General features: G+C 54.9%; 1 protein-coding gene across 1 annotated transcript; it reads left to right on the top strand.

Annotated features, from left to right (window-relative positions):
• Nucleotides 1–275: 275 nt before the first annotated feature.
• LOC112965261 (ectonucleoside triphosphate diphosphohydrolase 8-like) lies at nt 276–7,502 on the top strand. Its single transcript, XM_026064080.1, has 10 exons — nt 276–519; nt 1,026–1,163; nt 1,872–1,989; nt 2,811–2,961; nt 3,544–3,703; nt 4,253–4,483; nt 5,496–5,759; nt 6,157–6,267; nt 6,577–6,714; nt 7,111–7,502. Exons 2-10 carry the CDS (start codon nt 1,038–1,040, stop codon nt 7,318–7,320), a joined length of 1,509 nt encoding a protein of 502 aa, XP_025919865.1. The 5' UTR covers nt 276–519; nt 1,026–1,037; the 3' UTR covers nt 7,321–7,502.
• The last annotated feature ends 2,716 nt before the right edge of the window (nt 7,503–10,218 follow it).

Genomic DNA, 10,218 nt, shown 5'->3' on the forward strand with positions numbered 1-10,218 from the left:
TCACTTGCACTGCCCCACTGCAGGCAGAGCCAAGCAGACAGAGGGGCCCAGGACTAAAACGGGAGGGCCCTGGCAGGCAGGGACCCATCTCCATGGCCTGGGGACCCATCTCCAGGTACTGATGCAGATGCACATATGTGGGGAGGGCTAAGTCCCTGCCCTGAGCACAGCTACTACAACTGGTGTGGAAGAGCGCTGCTCCTCCCGTTGCGCTGAGCCAGTGCAAAGTGCCCGCCCAGGACAAGCAGGCGGGGGGGGAACCCGGACATCCGAGTCCGGCTCAGGCTGTGCTTTCACTTTGAGTTCCTCTGGCAGGGCTAGGCTCTGGCAGGGCCCCACAGAGGGAGGGCAGCCACGGCTGCCTCCCTTCGTCCCCCATCTCCTGTCCCTTCCCAGGGCTGCCCCAAGGCCAGGCCTGGGGGAGGACTCTGCAGACGGGAGCCCTGGGGTCTGCTCAGCCTTGCCCAGCTCGGTGCACCTACACCCAAGGAGGAAGGAGTGGGGCCCTCCCAGGAACAGGTATGACAGGGGGTGGCCGAGTTTGCCTGCCACCCCCTTCCCGAGGGCTGGGCATGTGCCAGGCAGAAGGGCAACCTTTGACTCTGCCTTTTCCCGTAGTAGGGAGTTCCTGGTGTGATCACCTTGGGGACTTTTCCCAGCATCCAGTCCTGGACTTGGAGAGAGGGCCAAACCTTCCCAGCTCAGTTTTAGGGGTCCCTAGTGACTGGGCTTCTTTTTCCTGCTTGCAAAGAGGCAGGTTTGTGAGGCTGCTCAGGGCTTGGAGGAGGGCAGCAGTTTCCACATTCAGAGTGACCTGGGCTCTGTGCCTCTGACTGTAAAGTCTCCCTAAAGCTCCAGCATGGCATGTCCCCCACAAGGCACCACCGCAGCCCTGAGGCACTTTTTTGGCAGTTAGGCAGCTCCTGAGATCACAGGGAAAATAGGGACCCTTGAAGGAGCTGGAGACACTCAGGGAGCAGACAGTTGGGTTGGCACTGGCCTTACATGATCTTTTCTCTTTACAGCTCAGCACAAAAATGTCAAAGTGCCTGCTGAAGGGGGATGTCCGGTACCTTGTGGCCGTGCTGGCACTGCTGGGAATTATCACCTTCTTCCTGATCTTGGCTCCAGTGAAGGACACTTTCCTTCCTCCAGGGACTAAAGTAGGTGCACAGTGGGGCCTGGAAGAGTCCTGGAACAACTGCCAGCCTTTTCCCACCTCTCTCATCCTTGCACCAGCCCTGTCCTCCTCGCTGCTTACAAGCTTTCCAGTAACCAGCCCAGGTTTTTTGGGCTTAACCTAACCAAGGCAGTGCTTGGTAGATCAACCTCCCTCTCCCCCCCCCAAACCAGAGTACCACCTCCTTGCTAAGGAAGAGAAAGAGAAGAGGACAAACGATGTGACCCTTCTCCTGGTACCACTCCACCTTCCACCTCAGGATCCTTCTCTCCCTTCTCAGAAACCCAGAGCATTTGGTGGGTTTCCATTTCTGGGTCCTGTGGCTTTGGGCTGTTCTCTGTTTACGGCTTTTGGAGACTGTTACAAAATAACCTGTTTGTGAGATTTACCAGTCCTGAAGGTCTGTGAGTAGCTCTGGCAGCCTGAGCCATTTAAGATGCAAATATCCCTTGGGTGTGTTTGTGGTGCTCTCCTGCATGTCTTCCCTTTCCGTGTTATAAATCTCTCACTGGCTAAATCACGGGGATCAGAAACGAAGTGGGGCTGTTGATGGGAGGCTGGTAGTGTAATCTTGGGTGTGCTGCTCTCCTCTGCATATGGGAACTGAGAACAGATGCTCTCAGACACCCCCATGGCACTTCATGCAGCTCTGAGCACTCTGTGACCCCCGTGTCCCTCTGCCTTCCCACAGTACGGCCTGGTGTTCGATGCCGGCTCCACGCACACGGCTCTTTACATCTACCAGTGGCCAGCGGACAAGGAGAATGACACAGGCATCGTCAGCCAAGTGGAGGCCTGCACTGTGCCCGGTCAGTGTGCGTGGACGTGTCTGTCCCTCTCCCCCTGCCTCCCAGGTCAGTGTCCCAGGAGACCTGACAGCAGGTTTTGTCAGTGCAGAGCAGGACTTGATGGGATAGGCACCCGGAGAGCCAGTGGGAAGGGGCTTGAGGCAAAGCAAAGCTCCTGGATTTCTGCTGATCCCTCAGGAGGCCTGAGGGTGCTTTGGGCTGCTGCACTGTGTGTCTCCTAAAACACAGTTAGTGAACTGAGACTTTTAGACTACACTGGGCCAGAAAGGGATGTCCTGGGCAGAAGAATAAAAGGAAGSTTTCACAGGTGAGAAGCTGTGGTTTAGGGAGCCCTAGGGCAAAGGGGAGGGATCAAGGCTGCCCAGAGGTGGCTAAGAAATTAGCCCTCAGCACAGTTTCTGGAAGTAGCCCAATCTTGCGGCTTGTGGTAATGTATGATCTTGCGGCCTCGGATGTTAGACATGATGAGTTTGGGCCTTCTCTCATGCAGCTGCTTCTTTGGCTCTTCTTCCCATAACATCTCTTTACAGTTTCTCTCATAACTTAATCTTCCTGATTCYGCAAGGCATCCTAAAACACCTGCAGAAGCCCCTAAATGTTGATGTGTCTCTGCTAGTAGTTTGTATGCAGTTTCTAATTGCTCTTTGGGTCAGCARCTGTCTTTTTGGTGTGTGTTTGAACAGCACCAAACACAGCAGAGTTCTGGGCTGTGATTGGGGATTGTAGATATCGCCAAGAAGGTCCAGAGAGCTCTTTGGGCCTGAGAAATGGACTGGAAAGGTCTCTCTAAGTTCCCTCCCTCATGGGAGGTCATGTTTCAGGACCTGGCATCTCCAGCTACGCAGACAACCCTGCTCTGGCTGGAGCCAGCCTGAAGCCCTGCCTAGACAAGGCCATGATGATCGTCCCAGCAAAGCTGCAGTGGGAGACTCCCACCTACCTCGGGGCTACAGCGGGCATGCGGCTGCTGAGGTACCTGGCATTGCCCCACGAGCCTGGGCACCTCTGCAGGCCCTTCCCTACCACACGCTTTTGGTGACCATCACAGCCRACSTAGGGGGCTGGGGCTGGTGTGCTGGTGTGCAGGGGCTGCTGCCCCATCGGGGGGGGGCCATGCCATGGTGGTGGGCAGAGCATCTGTTTCTGCAGTCAGGCCATGGTGGCAGGCAGAGCATCCATTTCTACAGTCYGCCCACAGTTTCCAACAGAGCTGGCTTGGCATGCCCTCAGGGAAGCCCCACAGGCTGGCAGTGGTCCAAGAGAAGGAGGAGAGGAACCTTCTGGGCTAGACCGGGCACACATGCTCGCACAAAGCCAGCAGGTAGCGATTTTAGGAAGACTCCCAATCCACCAGCTTTGTGACCCTGATTTGGTGGCTTGAGGGCAGAGCCAGCCCTCGGGCAGGGAAGTGGACGGGTGGAAGGGGCAGAACCTCTCTCTGGTCAGTCCCACTCCTCTGCAGAAGACACCAGCCCTTTCCTGCGAGCACTGCTCTGAACACATGCCGGCAACTGCCTCGTCCACCRCATGGCATCTCTCTCCTTCCCTCGGCAGGGAGCAGAACAGCACAAAAGCTGACCAGGTCTTTGCCGAGGTCGCCAAGGCCATTCGCCAGTACCCTGTGGACTTCCGTGGAGCTCAGATCCTCACAGGGAACGAGGAGGGCTCCTTTGGCTGGATCACTGTCAACTACCTSCTGGAGACACTCATCAAGGTTCGGGCCTGGGGGAAGCAGAGTACCCATGCCCATCTCAGCTAGAGCCAGATTTCTGTAGAGCCAGAGGGGAGAAACATGTCGTTTTAAGGCACTAGTCTCCCAAACAAATGCAGCCTGCTGTGAACTGCACCTTTGGCTCCACTGGTGTCGTTAACAGGGCCAAGGGCAGGAGGGTCTTTGTGTCCCGCTCAGCCTGGCCCTGCCCTCACCACTTGACTCTGAGGTGATTTTGGTAACAAAGGGGCGCAGCAATGTCAGACCGCACCAGATCCTGCAAACGGAGCAAAGAAAGGGGCTTCTCYGATACCCTTTGCCTCCCTTAAGGTCGCTGGATCCAAGCTGACGTGCAGCAGCGAAGGGGCCAGATCTCAGTGCTACACTGAGGCCTGTGTGGGTGTGGGAGGACATGGGCTGCAAGGGGTGAAGCAGGGATCTGGACCATGGAAGGTTTCTCGGGGGCTTCCAAACCCACAAAGCCCTGACTGAAAGGACAGGGACGGCGATTTTCTGCATTTCAGACTAACACGTGCTCTCTTGTGGGGCTAGTTTTCCTTTGCAGAGAAATGGGAACGTCCACAGGCCACGGAGGTGCTGGGAGCTCTGGACCTTGGAGGTGCCTCCACACAAATAACCTTCCAGCCTGGAGGTACCATCGAGGACAAAAACACCTCCGTCCTCTTCAGGCTATACGGCACCAACTACTCGCTCTACACCCACAGCTATCTCTGCTACGGGCAGACGCAGGCCTTGAAGAGGCTGCTGGCGGCTCTCCGTGAGGTACTAGAGATGGGGCCAGCCCCTGCTGACTTCCTCAGGCATTGGTTACAAGGATCTGCTCAACCACTTCCCATGTTCGTGAAGAATGCCTTCCAGAAATGGTAGACGTGCCTGCCTGTGGAGAAAGGGTTACGGAATTTGGAAGTTGTCATGAATTCAAAAGCCTAGCTCAGATGTTCTCTCATGAACTCAAAAATGCTCTCCCTTGGGTAGAAGGACACAGTTCTCTGCCAGCGCTCCCTTCTCCCCAGAATTTGTTTTTGTGAGGACATTTTTCATCACAAAACCAAATTGTTTCCTGAGCCCAGCGGTAGCCTCTGGTTCTTCCCTATCCCCACAGACACGGGCATGAAGTGTTCCCTGGCAGGGGTGGTTTCCAGGGTACCAGCTCCACTGAAACTAGAGTGGTCTCAAAAGCCACCAAGTCCTCCGCTGCACAAGAGGTGACTTGTTTGCTCCTGGTAAAACATAGGGGAGGAAAGGCCACACTGTGCTAAATGGCTTGCTTTGCTCCCCGTGCTCCCTGGCGTTTTGTAGTGTATCTCCTCTTCCCGAGCCTGTGCTCTTGCTGGCCAGTCCTTGGAGGTCACACTGACCTGACAGCCCTACGCAACATCCAGGGAGGAGAGGTCAGGGAATCCAGGCACCTGATTTGGCAGTGCCTGGCTAGGACTATCTAGTCTCCAATGATTGCACCCCTAAATAAGCGAGGAGGTGTGGCAGGGGGCTGAGCCCCTGCACAGCTCAGTGCAGAGATGATAGGGAGTCCTCAGTGGAGATGGGCCAACAGCAGCACTCCCTGAAGCTGGGATGCTACAGCAGGGGAGAAAGGGAGAACTCTCCTGCTGTGGGCAGGTTAAAGTCCTGCAAAGGATGAATCCCGCTACCCCCCACATCCTCCTGGGCTCCAGATCTTGCTTTTTGGCAGGGTCTAAGCACAGGATGGGCTGTGGAGGAAGCGTCTGGCTGCCATCCCAAGCCAAGCACTGCTAACAGCTCCCGCTCTCTCTAGGGCAGCTCTTCTCCCCTGCGGATATTGCACCCCTGCTACCCTAAGGGATACCAGGAGAACACCACCACAGCAGCCCTCTACGACAGTCCCTGTGTCCCCACGCCGAGCACACCCAGCACTGCAGAGGCCCTCACGGTGACAGGGACAGGAGACCCAGTGGCGTGCAGGGCCGCCATCCAGAAACTCTTCAACTTCACCTGTGGAGCCCACAGGACGTGTGGGTTCAACGGCATTTATCAGCCCCCTGTGCGGGGGCAGTTCTTTGTAAGGAGGCCTCCATCCATGCGGTTGTGGTATGGTTGTGGGTTTCTGGGGGAGCAGAGGCTGGCAAAGGCCCAGGGGAAACTGTTGTACAAGAAAAATCTGGATAGTGTCAGTGACAATTAACTCCTTGAGAGCTGGGATGTGCTCAATGCATGGGTGCTCACCAGTGTGCCAAACAGACCCTGACCTCCAAGGTGCTCTGTTCTCACTGCATCTCTCACTGGTTCAGCATTGGGAGCAGTCACCAGGGCTGATTAGCAGGCATTACCATACGGTGCTGATCAGGGAGGTGGCCTGCCTTAGGGACCCCTGCAAAGGAGATGGAATGAGGTGGGAGCGGGTAGCAGGGGCCTAGGTGCTTTGCTAATCTACTACCTTTACTCTTAAACACCCACAGGCTTTTTCTGGGCTTTATTATGACCTACACTTTCTGAACCTGACCCGTGGGCAGTCCTTGAGCTCAATCAATGCCACCATCTGGGATTTCTGTGCCAGAGACTGGGAGAAGGTAAAATCCTGCCTAGGATCTGCCTGCGTTTCATGCACCCTGGGGACAGAGAGCTTTCAGGGCCTGTCTGCAGCCCGTCTTCCACTGTGCGCATGGACAGCTGGAGGGACCTGGAAGGAGCACAGAGATCTCTGTGCAGGGAGACAGATGGGAGAGCAATCTGCAGCCTCCCATGTTGTCCTTTATCCCCAAACTCAGGGGCTCCCAGGTCTTTGCTCCTGGTTGCTCTGCAGAGCCCTTCCYCACGGTGTGGGTGTACCGAGCACTGCTCCACCCTGGCAGCCTCTTCTTGCTCTTCTATGTCTGCAGGTGCAGAAGGAGTTCCCTGATGTGGACAAGACCTATCTCCGTAATTACTGTGCAGCCAGCTCCTACGTCCTCACTCTCCTGCTGCAAGGTTACAAATTCAATGACAAGACATGGCCCAACATCCACTTCATCCAAAAGGTAGGAAAGCTCCTAGCTGCAGCTGGCTTTCATGCTTTGTGCCATTAAATGGGTTGCATCCACCCTCTGCCTCCTGGGTGAGGGAGCAGGAGATAACAAGGTGGCACAGTCCCCTGTCCCTGCCCTTCTGGCAGGGCAGTGAGAAGCACAGACTGAGCAGCTCTTGAGCTATGTTCACAGGCACCTGCTGGGGCATCTGTAGTTGCAAATTCCAGTCTGGAATATATTCTCCCACAGCTTGTCTTGCTAATCGAATATTTGCAGTCCAAGGTGTGTGCAGGCCCTGTGGCTGTGGAGCAGGCTCTTGAGGTGCCATGGCAAAGGTCTTCTCTAGCTCTCCAGCTTGCCTGGTACTTTGCAGCCCTTCATGTTCCTCTTCTTTCTTCATCTGCCCAGGTCGCTAACACAGATGTGGGTTGGACTCTGGGCTACATGCTCAATCTCACCAACATGATTCCCTTGGAGACTTCCCAGCGAGGCATAGAGCTCCAAAGGAGCAACTGGACAGCAGCCACAATCACATTGCTCATCATGCTGTTCCTCTGCTTCTGGCTGTTCATGGCCACATGTCACCAGAGGAAGTTAGCCAGTTATGAGACTTTCTAGTAATGCTGGCCCCAGAAGCTGTCGAAGCTCCTTGATCCTGCTGCCACACATGTGTGAGGAGCTGCAGACTGGGGGAATCACATGCATGTCCAGGAGCTACGAACTTGCAATGCAGGGTACCAGCACCCTGGCCTGGTGATCTGGAACTGGCACAGACCTTATAAAATCTCTCTGTAACTGTGTGCTGTGTTGTTTTCCTTTCCCCTTCCTGCTGGTTAGAGATGCTGTCGAAAAGATAACACAGCTCTGTGGGGCAGGGACTCAGCACTGAGGATGTGGGGACAGCAGTGACATGGGGCAGCTGGAGATGATGCACACTGCGGGTTAAGGAAGAGAAAAGCAGCATCTGGCAGCAAAGAGATCCTTCTAGGACTGCTTATTGCCTGCAGCAGATACCCCATGTGAGGCAGACTTAAAAAGGTCCTGTCCCGTTCTGTCTGGGGACAAGGACCTGCATCTCCTGCTGTCAGTGCCAGCAAACAGAGCAGACCCAAGCTGGCCTGCTAGGTGGGACTAGGGGCTCTGCCCAGGATGGGAAGCTCTGTGAGGTGGGGAGATTGCTTCAGCAYCCTGTTTTCCTGTACAAGGTTCCTCTCTCATCTGGCTGTGCCATGTGTCTGTGCCTGGCAGACATCCCACCATCCCTTTCCAGCACGCAAGGGGATTTGGGAAATCTGCTGGGAGCTGTAAGTGGGCAGTTCCTGGGGTTCCCCTTGCAGTTTTGGGGTGTCCCACTGGCAAGTGGTGGATGGGTGAGAGCTCCAGGCCCAGGACAGAGGCTGCAGGTACCTGTCCTTGCTGTGGTTCTCGCACATCTGCCCTGGGCAGCCCAGGATCTGTCAGTTCTGAAGGTCCTAGTTTAAGGGCTTCATTTCCATGCACACTTAAAAAAATGGGCTCTGAAGCAAGGGAGGCAGCTGAAAGGAGGCCTGCTCCTGCAGTCCTCATGCATCCTTTCTACCTTTTACTGGCTCATGGGTAAATGYCCTGATCCCTAGATTGAACCTGTGCCACTAGGTCAGAGTGTGTGTCTGTGAGCATCTCTGTGCAGGGGCAGAGATCGTTCTGCCCACGCCAAGGCACAAGACTTCCCTGCCAGCTGCAGAACCAGCAGCCAACCCACAGCATCACCACTGCTGCCTCAAAGCCCTGCAGCTCTGCATGCACATCAGGCCCCACCACCACATTTCACACACACCCTGCAGGAAATAGAGATTCTCACTCACATTTCCCTCTCATTCTGCCCTGTCTACTTACCCATCACCTCTGGCACTGGGACTCATGCAGGGATTGACTGTGCCCAGGACAGCAGGAGGCCAGGAGCTGCTGCGCTGTTGATGGAGTGGCTAGGGTGAGGTGAGGACACCCTGGCTCTCAGAAGAAAAAGGTTCTTGTCCTCCTGCCCTGATGGCTCCCTTCAGAGGTTTGACAAAAGTTGTGAGGTCTCCAGGGGTGAAGGCAGTGCCCAGTTTGTGCCCTTTGCTTCTTACTCCCAGTGGGAAGGAGCCTTTGGCAGCACCAGGTCCTGCTCCAGCACTCTGGTCAGGCTCATCATCTCTAGCTGGATGGTTTCTGGACTGGCTTGCTCAGACCTCACACCAGTGTCTCTGTGCAGTGCTGTGCTGTACCCTCAGACACCTCTTCCCTTCCAGTGCACCATCATTAATATAGGGTTTTCTCTCAAACCTCTGTTTCCCATAGCACTGAGCAAAGTTTAAGAGGGGCTGGATTTTGCAGATCAGCTACCCACGGCCAAGGTGCTTATTCTGTCCCCCTCTCCTCAGGTCTGCACCATCATTACCAGCCCTTACCTGGGACAAACAAGCATTAAAATCCTTTTGATTCAAGAGCAAAATAACAAGAATTTCTCTCTTTGGTGCCTTTTTAAATGTTTATTTGGATAATAGAAAAGCTGAGAGGTGCCTACCTTTCTGCAGAGGCAGCAAAGGTCAGCTCCTTGCTGCCAGGAGGTGAACATGCTCCTGACAAATAACTAGATGAATCACCCACAGGGCAGCTAATGAATGAGCAGAAGCAAAGGCAAAGGCAAGAAAGCAGTCACAGACTGGAAACTTGTCCAGAATCTGGTTCAGCCCTATGCCCAGCACCAGAGCAGGCCTTGTAGCCTACTGGAGTCTCAGCCGGGCACCCACAGTGCACAGACCTTGTGCTGGTGGGTCAGAGTCTGGTCTTCAGGAAGACRCCCAAGAACAGAAATCCCTTTATCCCATAAGAAAAGGGAGATGAGATAGACACCCTGGGGAAACATGGACCATCCTTCTGATTCTAGATACTCAATTTGACTTTTATCTCCAAAGCCATCAGCTGAGCCCATACGATACACATTTAGGAGAGCCAGCTTGGGTACCCCAGAGCCTGGCATGCCCCCAGGCTGGCAGACTTGGCAGGGACCTTCCTGGCTCTTGGGGACCATGATTAGAGCTGGCATTGCACCAAGCACCCTGTCAGCAGGTGCCTGTAGCTGTGCATTAACAGCCTAACACTTGGGAAGCTCTTCCACAGCCAGGTTGGCTTTCCAGAGCCCCAAACTCCAGCCTGTGGGATGAAGGCCAAATATGTAACAGGCATAATGGCATAAGAAGGCAGATAGGCACTGGCTGGGATTTCTGCAGTGCAAAGGCTGATCCTAGCAGTTCTCAGTGGGAGTGGAGCTCCTTTGGAAATGTCGTGTGGTGCCCAGCTCTATTTTTGGGCACAGTTCAACGGGAGGCCAGCCTTTGTTTCTTCATTGCTGTAGAGGTTAATATGCTCAACATCACTGACCCAAGCTCAAGGGATGGGCTGTCAGTCCTGCTGGCCAATGTGTGTGGGACCCTGGCTAAGTCAGCCCTCCAGCCCCAATGCACTCCTACCAGGCTCTGAGATGCAGCCCAGCTC

Source organism: Apteryx rowi, unplaced genomic scaffold (genome assembly GCF_003343035.1).
Source record: "Apteryx rowi isolate R43461 unplaced genomic scaffold, aptRow1 scaffold_1011, whole genome shotgun sequence".
Lineage (NCBI taxonomy): Eukaryota > Metazoa > Chordata > Aves > Apterygiformes > Apterygidae > Apteryx > Apteryx rowi.